The 27,688-nt window shown below is 42.4% G+C and overlaps 1 protein-coding gene across 2 annotated transcripts in view; it reads right to left on the reverse strand.

Moving 5' to 3' along the window:
- Positions 1-27,688, reverse strand: part of TSNARE1 (t-SNARE domain containing 1) — a 460,525-nt gene that overhangs the window by 179,104 nt on the left and 253,733 nt on the right. For both annotated transcript variants that reach the window (XM_033071250.1, XM_033071242.1), the window contains exon 11: positions 2,076-2,148. In XM_033071250.1, coding sequence (XP_032927141.1) covers positions 2,076-2,148 — 73 coding nt within the window. The remainder of the gene's footprint in view (positions 1-2,075; positions 2,149-27,688) is intronic.

The raw sequence follows: 27,688 nt of genomic DNA on the forward strand, positions 1-27,688 counted from the left end.
CTTGGGCACACAGTTTGTTTGCATGAAATAACAGAGAGATCCTCTCCCAAGTCTGCATTCCATTTCTTCCTTGCACTACAGAAATTGCTCTCTCCCCTAGGGAGAGTTATCAAAGTGTTCATTAAGGACTGGCCCACATGCCAGAAAAATTCCTTTTAGGTTCCTGTAAGAAGCAAGGGTTACTCTGCCTGTGCCATGCACAGCCCACACAAACTCTCCCCAGCTCAGGTGAACCAAAGAGGGGTTTTCTCTGGGACCATTTTGCTGGAGGGCTCATCTCCTATTCTCTAATTTTGTATTTTCCCAGTGTTTCCTAGACAAGCACCCACAGAGCTTTCACTCCATGCATGTCAGAGGAATGGACTAAAAAAATAAAACAAGTGCCAAGAGAGCTTTTGTCATCATGGAATTTTCACTGTGGGGGTTTCGACATCTCTTGCCTCCTGATTCTTTATCTCCCTTACTTTTGTGTAATATGAATGTCAAAAGATAAACAGTGGGACCCTTCAGCAATTGGTTGGGAAGATACCTCGATTGCCTGTCAGGATTAAAAGATAGTCCTTAAAAAACTGCTAAAAATCTGCTGGAGTGTAAGAGGAAGAAGAAAAACAACAAAAAACCCCACAAAAACCTTATGCTGGCTCAAAGACAAAATGTCCTACTTAGTCTAACAGCTTCTCCCAGGGAAGTCAATACTGGGATGGCTTCTATGCATGGGTAAAGTCTTAAAATAATAAATATTGCCTTAAGAAAAGGAGTTGTGAGGATCTTGAAGCTAGCTGATGTATGTTGTCATGTCCCTCAAGGCATTAGCATCTGATGTGCTTTTAGAGATGAATCAGGCTCCAAAGTTATCCATGTACAAAAATAAGCTTTCAAACCAGCATCAAGAGAGAAAAAAAATAAGAAGAAGGAAAAAAGAAAATACACTAAAAAACTGATTTTAATTATAATTTTGATTTTTTTGCCACCTCTGTGAATCTGAATGGTGTTTCTCAGAGGGGTGTGCATCACTCATTTCAGTGTGAATGGAAGTATCTTATGGTAATGGAAATTTGCAGATATATGAACTCAGCAAAGAAATCCAGAGCTATTAATAAGCAGCAGAGAAGAGTTTGTGCTTTTAAAATCTGCATATGGCTGTCTCAGAACTTGCTCCTGCTCCAAGGAGCACCAGTGAGAACTCCAGCTGAGCACTCAGGTGAGGAATATCCCCACAAATCCTGATGCTCTGGAGTTTAGGTGCCTCAACCAGCCTTTAGGACAATTAGCTCCCAAATTTGAAAGTGGGTAGTTGTTCCAGCAGTACCACATATTATTACTGTGCATATAAAAACCAAGAGAGAGAGAAAAAAAAAAAAGTCTGTTTTTTCTTCACACCATCAGAAAAGAGCAGTGACAAAGGTCAGAGAGCTGATGTGAAGTGTCCTGTCTCTCTGGTCACAAGTAGTGATGGCTCTCAGGGATGGACTGCTCCCAAAGATAGGACTGGGAGTTACTCTCATCTCTTTTCCCAGTTTTCTCCACCCAGTTTTTTCCTAATCATTGGTAGCTGGAGAACAAGAGGAGATCAACTAATGGGCAGAAACTTCAGAGGTTATATGAGCACACCTTGATGTCAGGCTTCTGTAAATTTAATGAAACACCCCTTGCTGTGTGGAATGAAAATTCTATTTGGAAACAAAAAACCTGCTTGTTTTTCTCTAATTTCATCAGTAATCACAATAATTGTCATTATTATTGTTTTTTAATTACAGATCCAGGTAGAAAGGAAGACTTGGCTCCCTTTCCAGTTAATGTTACATATCGTCCAGATTTCTTTTTGCAGTCAAAAGGGAATGCATTCATCTCCCTGTGAATTCTATTTTATGCTAAATATACCAGCAAACTGTCCATAACATAAGAACCTTATTGCTCAGGGCAGCTTGTCAGATCCAAACATCTCTGGATGTACAAAACGCTCAGAGCACAGGGAAAATAATCACAGCATCAACACAGGGCTGCTGGTGAGGGACAAGATCCCGTTGGAATGGTGGGAGAGGGGAATAAAGCCATAATTTTCAGGTGACACCTACCTATGGTGTCTCCTTGCTCGTGCACCATGGAGGCCAGGTCCTTGATGATCTGGTTCACATCCAACATGTCACTCTGGAAAGACAGAAATCCCAGCATTAACGAGGAATGGGGAATATCCAGGTACAAAAGGCACATTCCACAGTCCAGCCTGGTGAAGAAAAACACAAACCCAGAAATCTTCATCGGTGCAGAAGTAAAAGAGAAAGTTGTAATGCTCCCATAGTAAAAAATTCCCTCAGAGCCATGGTTTGCTGGATCTAAGTCAGCCAGCTGACTCAAGCTTTGTGAGAGGAACAAGCAGAATGATCAGTTTTTATGGTTGCTTTTCAGAATTGTGGAGGACTAAGGAGAAACAATAAAAAACAACAGCAGCAAACCCTTCTCTTTCTAAAAAAGTTATTGGTGACGCAGGCCATTCATCCCAGACTGTTTTCTCCTACACAGAAAAAGGCCATCTCTCAGCACAGCATCCATCTGATGCTATTCATAAACTGACAGAGATACAATTGAAAACTCCCTGAATTTGAAATTATTTCATTGATAGGGCAATAAGGAAAGAGCTGCTTGATGAAAGATACAAGTAGTAAAAAAAAAACCAAAACAAACAAAAAGAAAACCCCCAAAAACCTCAAAAAAGCTACATTCACCTCTGAAATTTTCTCTGTGAAAACACAGCAAATTACCCATGAGTTTGTTTTCTTCATTTCTGAACACTCACCATATAAAAGAGCAAATGTGAGCATATGTTGACATCATATGACACTGCCTCTTGTAAAAAGAATTAATTTAGCAATAATAGACATAATAATATAGACACTGCTAAATGCACTGCCAGTAAGGCAGCATTACCAGAGCAGAAAAAAAGACACTAAAAAAGGATGCATTTCTTTTTTAGCCATACAAATCAGAGAATTACAAAAACATTGAAATAGGCAGGAACCTCTGGAAATTATTTAGCCCAACAACTCTTCTCAGAGCAGACAACTAAAGGAGGGTGCTCAGGGTTTTGTCTGCCTCCAAGGATGGAGATTCCTGGCAAACTGTAGGTCCATGGACTGAAAATATAATGAAGGGTTCATAAATTGAGATAAGGACCAGGAGACCTCCCCCTCCAAATATCATCATGGCCAAAACAGACAGATATTAACTGAGTTCATTGCTAACAACATCAGAGCAGATAATGAGAAGTTTCAGAAGTGTCTGGACACAACCCTGTGCCTGTGCTCTGGGATGGAGCAGGGAGATGGGACCAGATGACCCCACTGTGGTCCCTTCCAGCCTGGCTCACTCCATGTTCATCCCAAAGGTTCAATTGCCTCCACCACCCTTTTTAAAGAACTCCATTTCCCTGCTAGCAAATTTAGAAAATGGTGCAAAATGAATCCATGTCCTCCTCCTGAAGTTTGCTGTGAGAATATAACTGGCATAACACTTCAACACGTAATGCAATAGAACTGCATCAATTTAAAATGAGGTCTGGGAGTCCCACTGTAAGTGCTAGAATATACCAAATTATTGAATAACTGAAGATGGAGGAAAAGCAGAAGATTGGAAAAGCCATGAGAAATCATAATAAAGCAAAAAAACACTCCCCCAACCAAAGACTGGCTAATGCACCACACAATGCACTTTATTCCCTCATTTGTCAAGCATAATGAAGCTTTAATTATGGATGGGATTATTCCTAACTTGTCAATACTGCAGAATATTTTGCAACACAATGAATTTTAAGTAATTTGGGATTGTACTTGAGCACTGTGTTAGTAAATCATTACCAGGAAATGAGGAGAAATTAGTGGTGATTTTTTTTTTTCTGTAAGCAAGTTTTCTGAGCTTTTGGAAAAATTATTTTAAGGGAGAAAGTTAAAGTTTAGCAAAATGCGAAGAACTGGGAATTAGCTTTAATGTCTTATTCTGCTCTTGTTTAACTGCTTTGCAAAAGATGATTAAGGAAAATATAAACAAAAAATAATAATACTAAAAAAAGCACAGAATGCTGATTTGTCTCTCTTGGCTACATTGTGGCTGACATTTTTTGTTTCTGTTCCTTGCAATATAAACACAATCCCTTCTACACTCCAATCTGCTTTGTTTTGTTGTGCTTCTTTTTCAGCACTCTGAGTGAAGGTGGCTCGAAGCTCACGAATATTTGCACCTACATTTGGTTAAGATTTTATTGCAATATATTGAATTACACACACCCCCACCCACCCCAAGCAGTTCCACTGGAATAAAACAGATTCCAGTGTGTCCACTGACTTCTCAGAGGACCCTTCCCAGGTGATTTAGCCATGAGGTGTTGGGCTGTCTTTGCCCTGACCCCCAGATATTACATGAGTCAGAGAAGAATGAGAATGAAAATCCAATGTTGTGTGTGAATGGTTCAGCTTTGCCATTTGTATTCAGGTACTTGAAACCAACCATCTGCAGCTGCAGAGTATAGATCCTCTCCATAATGTTGCAATAACACTTAAAATTACTGTTTAGCAAATATGCATCAGTGAGAGCCAGCGCTGAGTCGTGAGGAAGGGAAAACTGCGACTGCTGCACTTCAGGAAAAACCAACAGGGGTGAGTTATAAAGCACAGAGCACAAAAAAACAATCTGACCTGAAGCAAGAAATCTGCTGAATAATTTAACCTGGCAATGTGAAGTTTCAAAGTCCTTGATATATGTAAGGAAAACAAAGGAAGAAATAGAAGAAAGAAAAATACCCAGAAATAAAGACCTTCCATAATGGAAATACCTTGGAGCTACTCCCCTGCTCCTTCCTGCCAGGTCTGCTCCATCCCTAAGCAACTCTGAACTTGCCAGGCATCAGAGTTTGTTAGGAAAATCAGATTGCCTTTGGTTTCCCATGTTTGCACACACTTTGCAGAATTCACAATGAAATACAACTCCACATAAATCTCTGACTGCACAGAACCCAGGAGTGCAGCAGCCACCACCATTCCCAAAATTCTGTCTCCCTGCCAGCTAACCAGGCTGGGGTTCCCTGGGTTTTAATTAACACCAGCCTTTCCTGTCTGGCAGCAATTCATTCACTCTGTTCTGCAGCAAGAGGGAGACAGGTTTAAACTGTTCTATCTAAATCCTCTTTTTTTTTTTTTTTTTTTTTTTTTTTTTTTTTTTTTTTTTTCCCTGAAAAGGAGAAATCAAATTAGTAGACAGGATTTAATATCACCCATTCTGGAACAAAAAGAATTAAACTAGTCAACAATAAAATGAAATGGCAGTAGCTAAAGATGGCCAAAAAAGCAGAGAAGTGATAGATGAGAAAACCAGAGATGTGAAAGAATTTTGGGCTTTTAAGTTCCGGAGGATTAACTCTCACCAGGGAAAATTAGTTTGGGAAGTTCTTAACAGAAAGTACTAGGTTAAAATGGCAGGACTATTTTAGTCATTTAACCTGACTCAATAAGTGAATAATGTCACTGCATAGTACTGAGATTTTGGGAAAAAAAATAAATTTCCAAACCTGACACAAAAATGGTTGGAAATATGATTTTGCAGATAAACCAGGAATTTCGATTTCTGATTTTTTTGCTTTAACAAGATAAAGATTTCCACATTTTTGAAATTAATTTGTGAGCAAGTCAGGTCATAAAACCCAGACATTGCCACCAATGTGGGAACAATAAACCCCAGCAGCCCATTTCCCCACAGAATGAGCATTACTGAAGTATTTCCAAGACAGAAAATAAGCAAACCTCTCTTCCACTCTCATGCTTTGTGGTGTGAAGATTTATTCCCACTGAAAACTTCCAACATAACCCTGCCCTTAATGATATCCTAAAGACATTGTTGTATTCCTGCCATGGGAATGGGGCTAAATAAACCAGAGAGGAGAACATGTTCTCCTCAGAAGGACACAGAACAAATCTGTGTAGTCAATAATTCCTCTCTCACATGCAGCCAGATCCCAGCCTCCTCTATCAGTGTCAGCTCAGCTCCTCGAGGGAAGAGTCACTCTCATTTCTAGGAATGTTTGCCTTGGGTTTCTATAAAAATGGGATCAAACTTATCAGGGGTGTATCCTATTTAGCACATGCACTTTTGTGTACTCACAAAAGGGCTATAAATTAGCATTTAAATTAATTGCTGCCTCAATATTCAGGAGCTGCTGAGTTTTTACAAGCGAGGTCACATTCTGACCTGTCATATACTCTGCAGCAAGCAGCCAGGAGAGCTATAAAATAAACCTCAAGGAGATCCTGAAAGATGTCCTGCAAGGCCCACGTGTGCATTTCTGCACATGGAAGCACTCCAAAACACAATAAAGCAAAACAAACCCCTTGTGCTTGTTACCTTTGGGGGAACTATAAAGAAACAAGGGGAAAAAAATCAACCACCAGCCCTCTGTAGTGTCTGTCATGCTTTACCAAAGATGCTGAGATGTTCCTTGTGTGCTGTCCCATCTGCAACAGCCATGGGGCATCTCCTACCCTGTGGTCCACCATGTATGGACATGGAAATACAAATCAGAGCATGGTGTTTGTCCTCACTCCTTTCTGAGAGACAGGAGAAGGGAAGGAAAAGAAAAAAAAAAAAAAAAACCAACATAAAATGTGAGCAAGCTTCTGATGCAGGATAGGCAGAAACTAAATCTTGCTGCAACAGCCTTTCAACAAATATTTTTCTCTTGTCTGTGGCTGGGGAGAAAAAAAAATGACATTCAATAAATCAACCTGATTCAGCCTAAGCAACAACAGACCAGCAGAAAATTGTTTTGAGGGCAGAAGCCATCCAGAACAGCAATTACAGACTGAGTTAGATCTCCTCTGGGACTCCACAACAGCCAGAGTGTGGAGTTTCTCTCTCCCTCTCTTGCCTGTGCCCGTTTTCTCTCTCTTTTGCTGTCTTAGAGGTCTGTGTCATCTCAGGGAGTGGAGAACTGTGCTGCATGATTAAAGTTGTCATGCTGAGCTTTGGGAAGCCAGCACAGCACCTACCTGGGGACACCAGCTGAGGAAACACAGCAGGAAGGGGATTCCTGTCCACCAAACCCAAATGGAGAGGCTGTGGGAGGTGAGATGCCTGGAGCTCTTCAGAGAGAGCTGAGCCATTGCAGGGATGAGGACAGAGATCCTGCAAGCTGCCAGCTGGTGTTTTATTCATTCTGCACCTGGCTGGGTGTCACATGGACACCAAAGCTGCTCCATCACTCCCCTCCTCAGCTGGACAGGGGAGAGGAAATGCAAGGAAAAGCTCTTGGGGTGAGACCAGGACAGTGAGAGATCAGTCATCAGTTGCTGTCACGGGAAAAGTAGACTTGATTTGGGTAAATTGGTTTAATTTGTTACCAATCAAAATCAGAGTAGGGTAATGAAAAATAAAACCAAATCTTAAAACACTTCTCTCCATCCTTCCCTTCTTGGAGTTCGCTTCCAGGTTCTCTCCCTCCTCCACTGCTGTGGCACAGGGAATAGGGAGTGGGGGCTGTGGTCAGTTTATCTCACATTTCACACTCCTCACACCCTTCCCCAGCTCCATGTCCCTCTCAAGGCAGGCAGTCCCCCACAAGCTCCTCTAACCTGGTCCTTCCCATGGGCTGCAGGTCTCCAAGTGGATCCCCCACAGGGTCACAAATCCTGCCAGTTGTGTCACCATGGAACCAGAATCATGAAATCACAGAATGCTTTGGGTCGAAGGGACCTTGAAGATCACTCATTCCACCCCCTTTCCATGGGCAGGGACACCTTCCACTATCCCAGGCTGCTCCAAGCCCCATCCAACCTGGCCTTGGACACTTCCAGGGATGGGACATCCACAGCTTCTCTGTGCCAGGACCTCCCCACCCTCACAGGGAAGAATTTATTCCCCATATCCAATATGAATGTGCCTTCTACTGGTTTAAATCATTCCCCCTTGTCAGGTTTGTCAAAGGGAAATACAATAACACAAACATAGGAAGAGGTAGCTTGTCCTTTTAAAAACCCTTTGGATCTGGAAACAGGAGATGTGTTAATGGAGGAAGGCATCAATAGTTCTGTTTTTATGTGGCTATCTTCACTTTATATTTGAAAAATATAATAAAGGATGAAAGATGAAATAAGGCATTATTTTTACCATCTTTGATTCAGATCTTGAAATTAATGAACACCCCAAATTTTATTTAAATTCATCATTTTGTAAAGGTCTGTGAATTCCCTATGTATGTACACGTGGGTATTTATACAGGCACATAAACACATGTATTCTCATGTACCACAAACACTCCCACCTGAACAAACAGCCACTGTATATAGACAGACACTAATAATTTTAAGATTAACTTGTCCTGAACATATACCAGGTGTTAAATGAACATTTGAGGCTTAGCAGATTGCAGAGATATAAACATAGCCTATTTCTGTCTACAGTAGCAGAAAACAAACCTTAAATCTCAGGTTTCTCTTTCCTGGCTTAAACACTCTGGCGTAAAACAAGCACGAGCACTGATATGATCCATAACAAGTAAGTAAACAAAAAATTAAAGAAAAGAAAAAAAATTGTTTGCCTTGCTTAGTTTTAACAAAACAAAAATAATAAATAAATAAATAAATAAATGAAATGCTTTCAATTTAATGTTGTGATAGCTTTGATATCAGGGAGACCAGGAGTGATGTGAGTAGGAATGGGTCACATCAGAAAACTGAGATGTAACAGTTGTTATCATCATGAAATCAGAATAACAAGTCACAGAATAGTTTGGGTTTTAAACATTATGCAGTTCCAGCCCCTGCAGTGGGCAGGGACACCTTCCACTGGACCAGGCTGCTCCAAGCCCCATCCAACCTGGCTTTGGACACTCCAGATCTGGAATCAGTGCTCCAGGTGGGGCTTCACAAGTAGAGAAGAGGCACAGAGGGCTGTGGAAAACAAAGATACTACAAATTTGAGGTGCAGAGCAAATGGAGAATGTTTCAAAAATCACCCACGATGGAGAAGACCATGTGGATTTACATAATTTGCAGTGCCCTGCCCTTTCTTTCATCCCCACCACACTCCTCTTCCACCAGACTCATAAAGTCAACAAAGAGTGAAAGAAGGGGATCCACAAAATAAGGAAATGAAGAGGGAAGTGACTTCATTACTCTCAGCTCTGCTCTCCAAATGGCAACGTGCTGCAATTTGATTTCTCTTTACTGCATGTCTGATGTTCCTGTACCTTGTTAGCACAGCTGGAACAAGACTCTGGGATGTTACCATGCATGTTTGGAATAAATAACCCTGAGCAACCTGATCCACAGCAGTGGGGTGGGAACTGGGTGATCCTTGAGGTCCCAACCCAAACCAGTCTATGATTCTATGATTTATTTTCTCACAGTTGCAAAAGAAAGTTTCTGCACCCACACCATGAATCCAAACTTTTGCTCTCCTACAGCCAAGTTTCTATCTGCTTTACCACTAAAGAAAGATTAATATCCTTGCTTTTCCAACAAACCCTTGGGCTGGATATGAAAGAGACTCACAGATCAGAAATATTGCTTCTGTTTTCTGATATGCTAGAAAGGTTTTTGTGGGAATTTCTGCCTTCTCACCTTTCTCAGCTCCCTGGAGTTGAATTAAGGAGTTCCTTCTGAGTTAATTCACATATGTATATAGGCTAATCAAATGGCACAAAAGTAATTACATGAAGGACTAAAAATGAACAGAGATAATGAAATGCCTGACATTGTGGTCTTTGCAGCCCAGTAATAAAAATACTCAGTGAAGATGAAGGTTCTCCCAGTAGAGGATATCCATTTGTATTTCAAATACAGATTGCAGCTTAGGGTTTGTGAAATTTGCTGGCCTGACACCCTGAAAGCAAAAATTAAATGCAACACAAAAGGTGAACATAAAAGCCATGCAAACCAGAGCAGAATTGTCCAACAACAAAAATCCACAGCTTTGGCCAAGAAAAGGTTTTTATGAGCAACAGATTCCTTTCTTTCTGCAAGAGCTGGGCAATAACCACAGTGATTTGATGCAATTGTCACAGAGTGTTTCATGTGGTGGGTACCTGTCCAACAGGAACTATTTGTCTGGATTGCACATTTATTTTGCTCTCCAACAGCTCCAAGGAGCTGTTGGTCTCTACAGCAGCAAACTGCAAAAAGGGAGATATATGAGTTCTTACAGCAACCTATGAAAAAAAAGTGTTGGGTTTTTTTTATATGCAATAAAAATGCTTGTTGAGGACATTTAGTCTTTTTAAAATAAGAAAATAAAACACATTTAATATTTACAGCCCCATTTTTTTTGCAGCTGGTCAGAAGAAGAAGGTCTCCTGAGTAACAAGTCACCAAAGATATGGAAATCGGTCAGCAAACTCCAAACTCTGTTCCACACTGACTTTTCCTTTAGCATCTCCTCTTCCTGCCCCAGGCTGCAATGTATAAACTAATAGCAGTAGTGAGGGAAGTAGTTGTAATCTATCACCCTGACTGATACCAGCCCCAGGAAAGGCAGTTTATTGCAGGTGGTATGTTATCTTCAAAAATAGAAATCGTGCAAAGATTATGACAAAAAGCTTCAACACTTTCTACACTTTGTTTGCAGCACTATTAATTTTCCACTCTGGATTTATTTCCATGAGGGTCATGCAGCCAGAAAAAAAAAAAATACAATGGATGAAATTCATTTTCTTTTTAGGAGTGTTCTGGGAAGCCAAGCAATTAGAGCAATCTTAAGCTGTCATGTATTATCAATTGCTGCTCAATTATTTTACTTAAATAAAATACTGATTGCAGAGTCTGATCTGCAGCTATCAACAGAGTGATTCATTTAGGTGCACTATTTATTCTTGACAAATTAGGAAAGAACATCTAACTTTAACTGAAAGGAAAAAGACAAAGGGACAAGGGAAATACACAAATTCACTGCTATGCTGCCAATCCCCTGTTTAGAAATGGCTGAAGCTGCTGTATCCTGTACAGAGTTTGGAGACAATTCAATCCTTTTTACAAATGGAATTTATAGGGTTGGTGCAAGGGAGGAAGGGAGTCACAATCTTTTACAGAGGTCACTTAAAGCTGGAGTCATAAAATCACAGAAGGGTTTGGGCTGGAAGAGACCTCATAGATGATCTGGTTCCAAGCTCCTGCCATGGGCAGGGCACCTAGAGCAGGCTAACCAAAGCCCAGTCCAGCCTGACCCTGAGCTCCTCCATGGATTGAGCATTCACAGCTTCTCTGGACAACCTCTTGCAGTGCCTCACCACTCCTGTAGGAAGGAATTTCCTCCTAATATGTAAAATAAACCCACCCTCCTTCAGCTCAAAGCCATTCCCTGTGTCCTGTCACTCCATCCTTTGTCCCAAGTCGCTCTCCTGGAGCCCCTTTAGGTCCTGGAAGGGGCTCTGAGCTCTCCCTGGAGCTTCTCTTCCCCAGGCTGGGCATCCCCATCTCTCCCAGCCTGTGGAGCACAGGTTCCTCCACAGCAGAGGTTCTCCAGCCCTTTGATCAGCTCAGTGGCCTCCTCTGGGCTGGTTTGGAGAGGTCAGCATCTCTCTCGTGTTGGGCTGTGGCTGTTCAGGCCACCAAGTGCTCCACAGAGCACCAGCTCCATGAATAATTTCATGTCCAAGGTCTGCCCAAGTTTCTCCTTCTCCTCAATGGCACAAATTGAGCAAAAAGAAGATGCACATTCCATACAATTTAAAAAAACCTCTTTGCCCTATATTCCCCTGTGCATTTCAAAGCCAAATGCTATGGTCTTTGTGGGCTCTTCCAAATTTTGGCTCTGTGGACTGAAGACTTTGCTGTTGACACTTTTCTTACATATTTTCAGTCAATAATGCAGGTTACCTAATAGGCACAAATGCTGAGTTATGGTATCTGAGGGCAAATTAATTACAACTGCAGCTGAAAGGCTCAGAAAAGAAAGGTTGATGGGTATCACCCAAGCAAGATGACTCTCCCAAACACCCTCACATGGTTTTATTTTCTATTCTATACATGAGAGACTGTCTATTTTAAAAATACCCATTATATACAAAATTATTCATTTCATTGTTCAAGGATTTTTCTCTTAATATTTAATTTATTTCTCTCTGTCCTTAGTTACTACTTTGTAATTTGTTACTACCTTCAACCTTAATATTTTAAATTATTGTGCCCTTTTTTCAATGCTATTACACATCAAGTATTTCTACACAGTCATCATGGCTCAACTAATCACTGCTGCACTTTCTGAGCCTGCAATTGGTAAATTCCTGTAATCTCTCTTCATAAATTATACTTAATACTTCTTCCTCATTTATTTCTTTCTGGATCACCTCCAAATTTCTAATAGAAAAAGCAGGCCAAAATGCTCTCATTTCTCACACACCTTCTTATCATATAAAAGGTGCCAACGTCTAAGGCAGACACTAAAGGCTGTGTGACAGTTCACTTTATTTTCCAATTGTCTGTGCTCAGTTTCCAGTTGAAAATTGCCAATTTCTGGTTAAAAGTATCCAGTGGCACAGCTTCTTTATCTGGCTCACTCACCAGTTGTGTCAGGAATTTGTCTTCTACACACTCCAGGAACATCCTGGACTGTTTCCTCTTTGCTGTGCTGTATTTCCAGCAGACACCTGGTTAAATTGAATTCCTCCATGGGAACAAAGGCCAGAGATCACAAGGCTTCTCCCAGGTACTTCTAGAGCAATTTATCCATCTCTTCATCCTGGCTGGGTGGGCTGTAACAGATTCCCACCAGGAATCTGCTTTGCTGCCCTTCCCCATTACCCTGACCCATAAACACTCAGCCCTGTTGACACAAGAGTTACCCCAGTGCCTCTCCTCCCTTGCTGTCCCTACTGAGGAGTTTACAGCACTCTGGTTGTGTGAGCCACCCCACCCCATCTCCAAACACAATTTTCCAGTGGCTCAATGGCTTCCTGATTGTTGCTCCTGCTATGGGCATTGGAGCTCTTATGTTTGCAGGAACAGCACAATGCCAGCTGGTGTCTGCCACCCCAAATCCAGAAATCTTGTGTTCATTCTCAGACCAAAATTGTGGATTGCAATTCCATCCAGTAATTAAAGTTATGGGTCTGAACAATAAGCAGCTCACTCTCTGATCAAAGGAGATATAATTCAAACAATTATTCATTTTACTTTGGCAGTTTTGCTTATGGGGGTGATGCTCTCAGAGAAAAAGTCTGGGTCATTTTAATCTCTAGAGGAAGGAGGAATTATTTATACTGTAGAGTTGGTGAATTATATGTTGATGTCTTCTACATTTACTGCTCAGCAATTTGCCCTGGCTCACTTCAGAGTCAATGGGGAGCCAACACTGGGATTGTGGAGCTCAAATTGAGGGTTAGGTATTTTCAAACTGTCTGGGACTCATAAATACTAAGGTGAAATTTTTAGAGAAATAGTGAGACAACCTTAGAGCTGTAAACTGAAAATTCACAGGGAATCAGAAGAGAGAAAAGAAAGTGTCTGAGCAGTACAAAATCCAAAAGTCTGGGAATTAGGGACCAGATATCTTAATGCCAGCCCTGTTGTACAGATGATGGGGGAAATAATCCAATGCAGGATTTGTTGTTGCACAAAACACAGCAGGAGAATGAACAGCAAGAAGTGCACATCTGTCAAAAGTTACCTGGAACCTTTCTAGGACAGGCCAACACCAGAGGAGGGGGAAAAGCAGCAGATGACAAATACACAGGTAGAGCAAACAAAGTCTAGATGAAAATACTGTAAAACTGGCTCAGAAATCACAGTTTAAAACTATTTATTCATCAGTAAATTCTCTTTTGTAATGGAGTGGGAGAGTGCATGGAAACATCACAAAGTTTAACGAGGACAAAGCAAGGCTCTGCTCCCAGACTGGACAATCCCCAGAATCTGAACAGACTGGAGATGGGATGGGAGCAGTCTTGCACAGAAGGATGTAGGAACAGCTGGTGGATGAAAAATTGACATGAGCAAGGCCAGAAAGCCACCCCTGTCCTGGGCTGCATCAAAACCAGAGTGGGCAGCAGGTGAGGGAGGGGATTTTATCATACCCTGAGTTCATGTGGTTTTCCTGGATCCAGGACTAACCAATATTTTTCAGGAATGGTTTAGGTGATGGCCCAGAAAGGACAGTTCATAAATAAGAAGGTGCAATGAAACTCAGGAATATTTGAGCCTGTCAGAAGATATGATTGGAATTCAAAGGGATCTTGTTAAAACGAGGAAACACTGTAAGGAAAAAGGGTGAAGCGAAATAATGAAAATACAAAGTTCTACATAGAGAATAGTAGGCAGAAATCCTCCAAAAGGAAATAAATAAACCAGCAAAGGTGCTGAAGGGTGCTGGGGACAAAACCAGCACTTGTGAGATACAATATTGTGTCCAAATTTGAGCAACAAATCTCAAGGGGACCAGCTGGAGACAGATCAGAGAAAAGTCATGGGAATGATCAAAAGTGTTAGGAACACAGCCTCATAGGGAAAAAAAAAAAAGAATTAGTGTGGTTTTCAATGTAGAAAAAGCAGGATGTGTGGGGTTGGAGGGGTGGGGGGGACACAGCAGATGTGATAATGCTTTTCTGACAAGTGGAACTGTTGCCAATAGGAAGGGAATAACCTGTTCTCCACATTCCCCTCCACATGACAGAAATTCATGGACTGAAACTGCAACAGGAGACATCTGTATAAGAAGTTAATGATTCGGGTAGTTGATCCCATCTTAGAGCTGAGAAAAGGATTTGATGATGTTTAAAGATTGCTCTTAACTCCACTTGTCTAATACTCAATGCAATCAATACAAACCCTGGAAATCAGAGAGAGAGGGACTGTTTCAGAATGCAGCCACAAACTCCCCATCAGCTCCAGCCACTAAACTGATTAAATCATGCACCTCTCTCTCAGCCTTTCCCAGTTAAGACAAATTCAGCAAATCCCTGCTCTGCTAAACATCCTCGTCCACAGAAAAAAAAAAAAAAAAAAAAAGGTGAAGCTCAATAAGCTTTAACCAACTTATCAACAGCCACAAAGACACTTTCTGCCATTAAACAGCAGCAGATAACAATCAGCCAGCAGCTCTCCCCTTCAGCAAGGAGCAATGGCACCTGCAGCAGGGAATCCTGACAACAGCTGTGTGTGACAGCAAACCACAGCCAGCCCTGTCCCAGGGGCTGAATTAGGAACCATCAAGCACATCGACAGTGGCAGAGCAGATATTCCTGTGCTTAAAAACCCACCAGTCACTTAGCAGAGAAGGGAGTTACCCTGCCTTCCTTCCCACCTGCATTGCCCCCTCCCCAAGGAAATGCTAATTTGAGAGAATTTGGATTCAGCTCTCCAGTTTATTAGAAAGTTTTAAGCGTTTATATTCAATCATGCTCAGTTTGTGCTCCCTGAGTTCAGATTAGCTTTCAATGGACTATTTTAATTTTGTTTTAATTTGCAAATGAGGCAGGTGAGAGTCTAGACTTGAAGGGGGGATGGCTCAGCTCATTCCCAGCCTGGTGTCTCTGGCTCAAAGGATGAAGCACTGGGAAAGCTGGATGGATCCAGGGGGGTGAGGTGGGACTTGGACGAGTTGGGGAGCTGCTTTCAGACTGAATACACCTTGAAAAGGCTGCTGTTTTCTGTTAACACTGCAGGTAATTCACTGATTTTTCCATTGAAGGAATTTCAGATTGGCAAAATAAATAATTTTCCAGCACAGAGGACTTTAGACTACATCTATCAAACCTCATGTTATGATTTGTCATAGAGTATGATACAGAATCATAGAATCTTTAAGGCTGGAAAAAAACTCCCAAAACCATCAAGTTCAATCTTTGACCAATTACCAGCATGTCCCCAAAACTATATAATAAAAATCCATATCTACTCATTTTTTGAACTTTCAGGGATGGTGACTCCATCACTTCCCTGGAAAGCTTGTTCCAACATCTGATCACTCTTTCATTGAAGATTTTTTTTTTCCTAATATCCAACCTAAACCTCCCCTTATACAACTTGAGGCCACATATATATTGGATTTTTTTTTAATACTCTGTAATATCAAAATGCTTTCATCAGACCTTAATGAACAGTGCTGAAAAGTCACTGAAGTAGTTCAAAATCAGGAGGAAACAGCCATTGTTGGGGCTTTTGGCTGGTGACAATAGGGTCTCACTGTTTGATGACTCTGGCATAAATTGATGGGTTTTCCTCTCTGTCCAGTCCTTACCAACCACATTGCAGCATTTCTTTAGTTGGTAATAAGGGGAGGTAATTTGGAACAGAAACTGAATAAAGTTTCAGTTACCATAACCAAACCCAAAAAACCCACAGAATAATAGGACATGCTCAGTTGGAAGGGACCCATCAGGATCATCAAATCCAACTCCTGGCCCTGCACAGGACAGCCCCAAAAGTCACATCTGTGCCTGAGAGCTTGGTCCAAAGGTTCCTTGATCCTTTAAATCTGGGTCACTGTCATGTTCAGCTAGCCTCAGGTTTGTATCTTTTCATTGTGTTATTCTTTTTTTTCCTTCCTTTTTTTTTTCTTTTTCCATTTATTTATTTATTTATTTATTTATTGCCCTTTCAAGTGTTTAGTGACAGAGTGGAGCTGCCCTCAGCCACATCTGTTTATCCTGGTAAGCACATTTATAAAGTGATTTCCCATCCTCGTTATTCTGTCAATGGCATTTCACACTGCAGCTACTTTAATGCAGCATTTTATCACTTGTCCTGAGGGCTGCTGACAGCTGCCAATTTCAAGGCTTCATTCCAGCCTTAATTTTCTTCTTTTCCTTTTCTTTGCCCTCACTCCCTTTCCCCATGTCCTCCTTTATTTCCAGAAGAAAGGGGAGTTAGATGAGTGCAATGAACGCCAAGGATTTCCTCTCCCCTTTAACACAGAGACATTATAATCCCATAATAATCCCATAATGTGAAGTGTGTTAGCAAGGAAATGTTAAAATTCAGGAGAGTGCAGCTGCATTTCACTTGACTGTTGGACTTCTCATCTTTTTTTCCCTGACAAATTCTCCATTAATGCTCCTGGGATAAAATTTCTCTGCTCCCTTGCTATGCAGAAATTGGACTGTTCATCTCCCAGGGAAGGTATTTTGTGTTCTTGATTGCCATGATCCTCCTGCCATCCAGAATTACCTAAATCAAACCAGAATAGGCTACAATCCAGATCAAAGCACAGGAGGACAATGCTTCTTAGACCTCCTTGAGACAGTTCCCTTCTTGCCACAACCCCTGGATTTTGTAAAACCATAGAATCATTTAGGATGGAAATCACCTTTAAAACCATTGAGTCCAACCATTAACTCAACACTTCCAAGACCACCACTAAACCATGTCCCCAAGTGCCACATCAACACATTTTTTAACAGCTCCAGGAATGATGACACAATCACTTCGCTGTTCCAGTGCTTCACAACCTCTCTGTGAAGGATTTTTTTTCCTAATATCTGATCTAAACCTCCCCTGGCACAGCTTGAGCCATTTCCTCTTGTTTATGAGTTACTTTGGAGAAGAGGCTGGCCCCACATTGGTCTCTCCATGACCATCCAAGGACATTTTTCATTGTTTCAGGCTGAGTTTGCTCATGCTTTAATGGTAATTCCTAGTTTGCTCAGTACTCCAGCAAGACTTTCACACTGCAAGAAGACTTAACAGGAGCCTGTTCCAGTGCTCAACCACCCTCTGTGTGAAGAACTTTTTTGTAATATCCAACCTGAACCTCCTGGACACCACTTCAGGCCATTCCCTCGGGTTCTGTCACTGTCACCCCAGAGCAGAGCTCGGTGCCTGCCCTCCTCTTCCCCACACAAGGAAGTTGTAACTGCAATGAGATCTCCCCTCAGCCTCTTCTTGTATAGAGGGTTCCCCTCTAGAGCAAAAATAATGTTTTGCCAACACCAGAAATTTTGTCTGGCTCGAGACACTGTCACTGGTTTGCAAGGTCACATCAACGTGGATCTTGCACCATTCTCCAAGACCAGAAGAAAAGTTTCATCTCAACGTGGGCCAACCACTGTCTCGCTCACATTTTCACTTAGTTTTATGAAATGGTAAAAACAATTTTCTTCTTCTGATCTGCAATTAACATGAGATTCAATTACTGGGCTTTTCTTCCAATGGAATTGATTTTTTTGCCCATACTGTTGCTGGAATGTACAGTCACGTTGGTGACAAAGGGCAATGTGCCAGAATATTACTTAGATAACCCTGGCATGCTTAAATGGAAAGCTTTTCATCTGTTCAATTAAAAGTACACATCAAAATCAGGACATTATTTTTCTCAGATTTCATTACCCAGATCTATAAATGCATTTACTCACGGGATCATCAGTCTGTGATTATCAAGAGAATTGAATCGTAGAAAGGTTTGGGTTAGAAGTCATCCTAGTCACCAGAAATCAAGTAGGTCAAGAATGGTCTCTGGAAAACAAATACTTGTTATTTCCTTGAATACTTCCAGGGGTGGCCCATCAAGGTAGGTTGGACAGGGTTCTGAGTAACATGATCTAGTGGGTGGCATTCTTCTAGGGGGCAGGGAGTTGGAATTAAATGAGATTTAAGGTCCCTTCCAACCCAAACTTTTCTATTATTCTCTGATTTTTTTTTATGATTCTATAGATGCAAGTTCAAATTAGAAAAAAAAATCAGGTGACAAAAATCTTCTCAACTTAGACACAAAAGGAAGAAGTGCTCTAAGATTGGGGTGACAGAAGCTGGGATGCATTAATGCCACTCAAAGAAAAAAATCCACAAAATAGTATTTTGTCCAGACATTCTGGTAAAGAAGCAACCTCCAGGTAACACTAATTATGGATGTATGTTTGAACTTTTGAGATGAACAACAGGAGATTCTGTAAGGGAAGGAAGCTGATCATGGGCCAGCTCATGATAGAACAGATGTCTAAAAATTGTAGTGGATGAACTGTATTCTAGAAGTGTGTTTTCATAGGTTATTTTGAGAACTTAAAGTCAAGGACCCTGGAAACCTCCAGTTATGGGAAAGTACCTTGCTCTGGGTGACAAGAAATCCTAATGACCTGCAAAATCCCTCAGACTTGCTAACAGGAACATCTAATCCCTGTTTAGGAACAAGCCCTGTTGCAGACTGAGTTACAAACAACTGAGCTTTACAAAAAGTCTGGGCTGTTTGAATGATGAATAGAGTAATAAAACCTTACACATGGTGGTAAAATGGCTAAAACAGAACAAAACAACAAAGCACATGCAAGGCTGTGATAGCCTGGGCCTTGTAAGGAAAATCACAGCTCACTTAGCCCTCACAATTCTTTAAACAAGTCGATAACTCAGTGGAAATGAAAAAGAAAGTGCAAACCAGTTGCTTTAATTTTTTTTCAGATTATAGAGGTCTGTGATGTTGTCACTCCTCAGGTGACTACAGAAGGTAACTACCATGGAGAGAAGGTAAAGCAATGTCAAATGCAAAAGCAGGTCAGGAGAAAGAAGAAAGGAAAAGAAAGTGTAATAAAAACCAAACGAAAAACCAACTCAAAATTAAAAGTAGGTCAGTTTTCATCCCGACAAAAGGTTAACAGCCACCTGCCTCTAGGCATTTTTCTGGATACCACATTGTTAAATATATATAAAAGTGATCTAAGAAGGTGAATCAGTGATGGAGAGAGGAAAAAAAATAAACAAAAAGAAAACCTCCAAAAGCATCTCAATCTGTCATCATGATAATCCTGCAAATTCCATGTTAAAATGAAAGCTCTGTTCAGGTGCAGAAGTCTGCACCTTTGGTGAACTCCCTTGGGGCAGGAGTTGGATACAGAGCTATCAACAAACCCAGGACCACTTGAACAATCTCATCTGGAGGCTACAAAGGTGAAGCAGACACAGCCATCCAAGGACACAGGGGTTACAGGTACAGCCAAAATCCCCAGGCATGGCTTGAGACTGGGGGATGGAAAAACCTGCCAGGAAAAATGAAAATGGAATGTGGAGCTGAGTCTGGCTGCTTGCTGAGAAGCAGGGAGGACCTGGCTAAACATTACCAGGTCTCAAAATCCCCTAAGAGGTGCCAGAATCCAACCAGACTGAATTTGGGCAGCTCAGTTTGGGCCTTGTAGGATGTGCCAGCTGGATGTTAATGCCAGGCTGGATGCAGAGCAATGCCCAGTGTGCAGGGCAGTGAGAGGACACTGGAATGGATGGAATAATGAATTGTAAGGAATTGGTACAAATCTGCAACCACAGGGCAGAACCAGACTGCATTTCAGGCTCATCAAGGCTGAACAGGGATGTTGCAAACATCAGAAGGTGCTAAGCACTGTCAATAATATGACTGTGAATGATGTTCAACACTAATGAATGCAAGTGTGAGAAGGGGAAATGAAAATTCCTCCTGCAGCTCCTGTGGCTCCACACTTGGCACACAAGTCCAGCAGAGAGGCTTGAGCAGCCTAAGGAAAACAAACCATTGCTCAAAGCCTTGGTGCCTTCCAGAACAGCAAACAAGGCATGAGGACACACAGAGCACCAGGCAATAAAAAAACACAGGGTTGGCAGTGTGGCATTGTGTAAATGTGTACCTGCACCACTTAATTTGTGGCTTGTCTTAACTTCCTTCTGTCTTCACTCAGAGCCAGGATTAAAAACACCAAGGAGGCAAATTTTCTCGTGTTGGTGTTGTTTATTAAATCTTATCTAAAGTACAGAGAGCTCTGCAACACTTCTAGCTACCAGCTAAAAGTGAGCAAAATGGAGGTGAATCGAGCTAGTTACAAGGCCTTTTAAAGCTTAACAGTCCAATAAAGAACTAACACCTATATTATTTATACTTTTGACCCAATAACCAAACTCCTGTGACCTGCAGCGCAGCACTAACTGTCCAACCAGAAAATACCACCTGAAATCATGAAGAAGAGGGAGGAACACAGAAACAAACAATACCCAAAATCCTCCATCTTGTCCCATACCTGTTACTACATTATAAAAACCTCCTATTTAAAACCCTTCACCATGTGAAAGCACAGAATTCTATTTTAACTACACAGAAATGATTCCAACTCCATCACTCAAATTTGGAGCCTTCTCCCAGACCTCAGGTCAAAAGCAGCGTTCTCCAGAGGGTCAGAGTCAGAAAGCACAGAAAGCTCAAAAATCCCAGGTTTGTGGGATCCAGCAGCATCACTTCCCAGCTCCAGCCTCACTTGGGAAGAGAGGATTAATTTATGCCTGTGCTGATGCAACATAACCAGTGCTGTGTGCCAGCACCTTGCTGGCTGACAGGAACAACGTGGCCAAGGCAGGTGATCTCTGACCCCAGATCTCAGAGCAGGAGGTCCTGCCTCACCTCATTTGGAGGTCACCAAGCATCAGAGAGCCTTCAGTACAAAGCCATCTGCTCAGCCACCCACTCCACCCAGCCCCAACCCAGCGTGGGGCTGTTCTGACCCCTATGGAGAAAACCCACCTGGCAAACAAAGCTCTGGTTCCTCACAGCTCCTCCAAAGCTGTTGTGGCAGCCAACAATAGGGGCTCTAACTCCATAGGAATTGGGAGAAAAAATAATAGCAAGGGGTATTTATGGAACAGTCTTTAACCCAAACCTCACTGCTCCCACACAGAGTGCTGCAAAATTAATCAATGCTGGTTTTGGGGGGTGTGGAGGAATGGAGTAGAAGAAAAGAAGAGCTCAGATGGAGCTAGACTTGAAGCCTAGACTGTTCCCCATGGTACAGCAACAAACATGGGTTTGGTGGGGATGCACTGGTGCCCTGGGGATATCAGAGCTGTTAAAACTCCTGATATGGCTCTGTCTCCAGTTAGGAGATAATGGTGCCACTGAGATTTTGGAGATTTTCAACTTGTCCCTCAGCCTTCTCTGTGTTGCACAGATTCCAGCCCTAAAATCCTTCTGGATTCCCCTCTGCCTGCAGCAAAGCTGGTGATCCCATGAGGTCTTCTTAGCTCTGGGAACATGCAGCAGCAAGGAATCCTAAAAATATTCCATCTGAGTGCTTCCCACCCCCCAGCAAGGGTCCTGGATAAAGACTGGGACAACAGGGAAGAGCCACTGCACCCTGAGATTTAGTGGATGACATGGACCTTGAGGGAGGGACAAGGACAGAAAAACATTGAAAGATGATCTAGTGTGGCAAGATTTGTTTGAGTGTGGCTGTAAAATACCTTGTGCTCCTGCAAAAACACCCAGGGGAGAGGAAAGCTGTGCATGACAGAAATGCTGTTCATGCTTTTCTCTGGAGGAGTTTGAAAGTCATTCAAAATGAGACATTGACAGCATGGAAGTCAGTGCCTCTATAGCAATTCCCCATATCTGGGATCCACCCTAAAGCAAATTCACCAGATTCCTGAAGTTTATTTAGTGAAGACCACCTATATTTAAAATCTGCTCTTTTACAAGAGACTCTCCTTGGGTCTCTCCTGAGGTGACTCAGAAGAAGCCATAATCTTCCTCCTGCCATCCAAATAAAAGGAAGGAAGCTCCTCTAAATCGTAATTGGTGAGCTGTAAAAAGTTGTGACATTCAGCAGCACCTGGATCTGAATGGGAAGACATGGGACTAAAAGACAGAGAGTCCTTAATCCTCAGAGAGTGAGACAGGTGACTGGTGGAGAAATGCACAGCCAGTTCCCTGTTTGCATTTAAAGCTCTTTATTCCCTGGCTCAGCAATTCCGCTGCGGCATTTATTTTTAACGCTTTATTTTTGCAATTTGACTTTCTAATGGCAACACCTGAAGTCACCTTCCTTAACCCTTCTCAGTGATATCAATTAGAAAGAACATCAGGGGGAAACAACGGAGGGAACACAACTTAGCCCTGTCAGACTTCAGTAGGAGGTGACTCCCTCCTAAGCAATCAACACCAACAGGGAAAGTATTTCCTTTTATTTCCTCCACATACACTCAGGATTGAAGGACCTAATCCCAAAATCCTTGCATCCTAATGTTGAAATTTATATTTACAAGCATGAGCTGAAATCAGGGAGGCAGAGGAGTCATGGGGTTTGCTCTTTATTTCCTTCCACCCACTCCTCCCATCCCCACTTTACATTTTTTTGATGTATTTAGCAAGAAAAAAGAGGATGGGGAGAAATACCTTGTGTGACAACTGAAATTCTCCAGAAATTTCATTTTTAAGGCCAAATACAGGGGCTGATGCTTACGGAGTGACTTTTGGTTCTGGGCTGGTCACAGCACCCATTAATCAGATCAGGCTGAAGGACTGAAGTTTGCAGCAATTTGCAGGATTTTTATAGAGACTGTCAAAACAAGACTAAATATGAAATTCTGCTGAATCACTGCTGATCAAGACATCCTTCACTTTGCTTCTTTACTGGTCTCCCATCCCATGCTAAAAATACCAAAAAATAAAGAGACAAGTCTGCTCTCACCTGAATTTTGTTGAGAAAGACACAAATCCCTGGAAACCATGGGGGGAGACTCTCAGGAGTAGTTGTGTCTGTTCTGGGGAGAGCACATGGGTTGCTTTGTGCCCTCCTTTATCTGCAGTGATCATGAACAGGCACTTTCTTGTCTGAGACTGAGCCATCAAATTAATCCAATCCCTGTTAAATGGAAGTTTTCTGAAGGCACTTTGGTTCACTTGTTTGGTACAGGTGTCAGAGCAGCTGCAAAGACTCCATTCTGAAGGGAAAAAAAAAAAGCCCAGTGTGCAGACCAGACCCAATTCTTAGGTGTCCTAGTATGGAGGACAGGTGTCTGCTGAGACAGGCGGGAGCCTCTCTTTGAAATGGAGAATGTAAACCCCCTCCCTCCAAATTATTAGAATTTGGAAATCAAGGGGCTCTCGGGAAAAGACATGGGAATTAGGAATAACAGCTCTTTTCTAGGAAAATTAAAATAGAAATACAGCACTACAAAGAAACAAACCCCAAACCCTGACAAAGTCAGAGTACAACCTGACACCCTGTCAGGCAGGGTGTTGGCAGCAGTCCCATTCCATGGTGGCTGCATCCTCCTGCAGTGACAGATGTGGCTCAGTTGGAGCAGTGCTCCTGTACAAGGTGCAGTTTCCCTCCGGAGCTCCAGTGGTGATGTGGAGAAATCCGGTTTTCCTCTGGAGTCCAGTGGAGAAAGGGGCTCCCTTAGTGTCCCAAAACCTCTGTTTTTATCTTGGTAAGAAATGTTGAGCTCTTCCCCCTGGCTGGAGCAACTCCCAATGGGATGCAGTAATTTTATCAGTCCCACAGTGGGACTCAATGGCCATGAGCAGAAAATGACTGGCTGGAGGAAGGATGGGTTGTGAAAAGATAAAGAACACTGCCCTGCCTGGTTTCAGTGGATGGCCCATTAGCAGAATATCTGCCATGGAGATAAGGATTACTGCCCCCACCCTCAACAGATGGTGATAGAACAGATACCCTTTATCACACTCTGTATTGTAGCCCAAGACATTATGGCAGCCCACTGCCTGCCTGGGGTCTGGGCTGAAGATGGGAAAACTTCTTATTCTGCTACAACCCTCAGATTATTGTCCATTATTCATTTGGTTTTTTCTGTTAGATGGCAATGAATTTGCAATAAAAAGGACAATCAAGAGACTTCAAGGACTTGGGATGACTGATTAAGGGATCAGGAGCACAAGGAGTGAACAAGAGGAAATGGCCTCAAGTTGCACTAGTGGAGGTTTAGGTAGGATACAAGGAAAAAAAAATCCCCAAATGGTTGTCAAGTCCTGGCCCAGCTGCCCAGGACAGTGGTGGAGACATATCCCTGGGGGATTTAAAAGATGTTTAGATTTTAGTGGCTCTTGGGGACATGGTGTAGTGGTGAGTTTGGTAGCCAGATCAATGGTTTGACTTGATGACCTTCAAGGTCTTTTCCAATCTAAGCAATTCTGTACTATAATTCCTCAAACTCACTGGATTTGTGGCCAATTCCTAAAATTGCTTAGGCAAAGAGAGAGTAGCTGCTACCCTCAACCACTGGTCTTGCAGATGGAAGTGAGTTTTTTCTACATGAGGAAATAGCAGCCTTTTCAAAGAATGTGTAAGAGCTCCCAGAGCTGTAGGAGATTTAAAGTTGTTCCTCCTCAACACCAACAGGTATCTGGGTTCTCACCACTTCCAGGAGAGAAAGGGGTCTGCCCAGAGCCATGAGAGGGGCAAAATGAGCAGAGATTCCTTTTGCACCATCAATAAAGCACAGTTCAGAAAATCAGCACATGCTGATCAAAGTCTCCAGCACTCAGCTCTGAATGCTTTGTGCACATCTGTCTCAGGCCCACAGCACCCAGAAACTCAACTTTTAATCCCCTAACACCACCTTGTCTGACACAATTCTCCTGCAGGCTTTCCCCCAGGTGTTTTTTTGTGTATAAGCACAGAGCAGACCTTTCCCCCTGCCCTCCCTCCTGTCCCTCACCTTCACACCTGAGGATTTTTCAGAGGGTTCTCTGTGTCTGACAGAGCAAGCTGTGCTTTCAGAGAGGCTGCAGTTCAGCTCTCCTGATAAAGTCATGACATCATGGGTGAAAATTCACACCCCAGCAAGCCCCTCCTGCAGGGAAGATCTGCCTCCAGTTAAAAATGATGATCAGAGTTTTCCTTGAGCTTCATCCAAGCTCAGTGGATGACAGTGTGTTTTCTGAACAGGAGCATGCTCCTTCTGCCTTGCAATTCAAACACAGGGAGAAAAATTAGAAGTTAAATATGCCAGATCTTGTATTTGGATCTCTCATCCCAGCACAGCCTGAAGAGAATTGGGTGCGGAAGTACAGAACAAGCAGCATTTAAATCCTGGCACTGATCCTGACTCTTTCCCAGGTCTTAAGCAAGGATTTACATTTCTATGGAGCTCCACTGGCACAGAAACAATCCATAATGTCTCAGTTTCTCCAGCTGTGAAATGGGAGTAGGAGCACGGTGAGAAATCTGTGGCAGCTTTTATCCCTCGTGGGAGAACTGAAAAGGAAAGATGAAACTCAGGAACATTTGTTCCAAAAATCACTAGCTCCAAAGGCAGTGTTAAAAATATGCAGATGTTTGTGGCTGTAGGTACAGCAGGGAATCATGGAATGGTTTGGGTTGTAAAAGGGAATGGTTTTGGTTGTAAAAGACCTTAAAGTTCAGTCAGTTCCAACCCCCTGCCATGAGCAGGGACAACTTCTATTATCCCAGGCTGCTCCAAGCCCCATCCAACCTGGCCTTGGACACTGCCAGGGATGGGGCAGCCACAGCTTCTCTGGGCACCCTGTGCCAGGGCCTCACCACCCTCACAGGAAAGGGATTTTTCCTAATGTCTGATCTAAATCTGCTCAGTTTAAAGCCATGGAATAGTTTAAAACCCAGAAAGAAGGAATTCTTGGTCATTCACAGAAGCACTTTGAGTGGTCCAGAAGAATCCTGTTAGTCCTGACAGCTTAGTAGAAGATGTTAAGAGTAAAATTACAAAAAATCTGTCCAGTATGCACTGGTCTTTGATCTAAAATCTTTCTACCACTCATCCTTTAGCAGCCTTAAACCAGAAGATATTTCATCTTTTTTTTTAATATCAATGAGTCCACATTTTCAAAAAATGTGAATTTTGATGCCAACATGAGCAAACCACATCTGCATTCCAGTTATTGCTGGACAAGAGGGATCTGAATTCTTCTGAAATGTGACTCTGGTTGTATCTCTGCATCAAAATCACAGATTGGTTTGGGTTGGAAGGGACCTCAAAGATCTTGTTTCAACCCCTTGCCATGGGCAGGGACACCTTCCACTATCCCAGGTTGCTCCAAGCCCCATCCAACCTGGCCTTGAACATTTCCAGGGATGGGGCAGCCACAGCTCCTCTGGGCAGACCCACTGATGGCACATAGACCCCCAGGGTCACCTCAGAGGATTCCCCTTCCAAGGACACCCATCTTTCTGAGGGTAAAATATCCTATTTCCCCTAAGAAGTGACAAATGAACAGAGGAGCAGAGCATGAACTCCTGCCTGTGGTGACAAGGGGTGGAAGAGGAGAGAGAACAGGGCTGACTCAGGAGCTCACCCAGGCAGGGAAACAGAGATGTTTTGTCTTTAGATTGAAGCAAGATTAACACATGAACTTTTGGTAGCCCTCAGTGGTGCAGTCAAAGGAGGTGGAGAGATAATGGGAACATGAGATCACAGGATAATTCAGGTTTGAAAAGGCCACAGGAGAGCTCAAGTCCAGCCTCTCACTCACAGCAGGACCAACTCTGAGGTCAGAACAGGTTGCTCAGAGGTCTAGCTAAAAATTTGCACTGAAGGAAATATATTGTAATATTAAAATTTGCAATTCTCCATAGTTCTTAGGTGAGTCTTAATAGTCTTTACAGACAGGGAGGGGTGACTTCAGTGCAGAGAAGGAAATAACAACCAGAGGACACACTCTGGGTAGATAAATGGTGAACAGGGTGGTGGGGATAGACAGTTCTGTAACATCCTCTTTCATAAAGGAGTAATTAAAAAGTATTACAGAACACCTGAATTAAATGAGCCTGCTTAGTGCAGAGGGCATAAACTAATACTGTCTTTGTCATCAGCCTCTAAAATTTGACATTCATTGTTAACAATGTTAAGAATGTGATTTTCCGTCTAATTTCTGTGAGGATATGGGAGAATATTCCTGTCAAGGGTAATTTATAAAGGACCAGCCACCTTTTGGTAAATGGGAGGGAATGGGAACTGGGCTTGCTGTGAAATGTGGATTTCATTGCCCTTCTCAGTCATCT

The sequence above is a fragment of the Catharus ustulatus genome, chromosome 1, assembly GCF_009819885.2.
Source record: "Catharus ustulatus isolate bCatUst1 chromosome 1, bCatUst1.pri.v2, whole genome shotgun sequence".
In the NCBI taxonomy this organism is placed as follows: domain Eukaryota; kingdom Metazoa; phylum Chordata; class Aves; order Passeriformes; family Turdidae; genus Catharus; species Catharus ustulatus.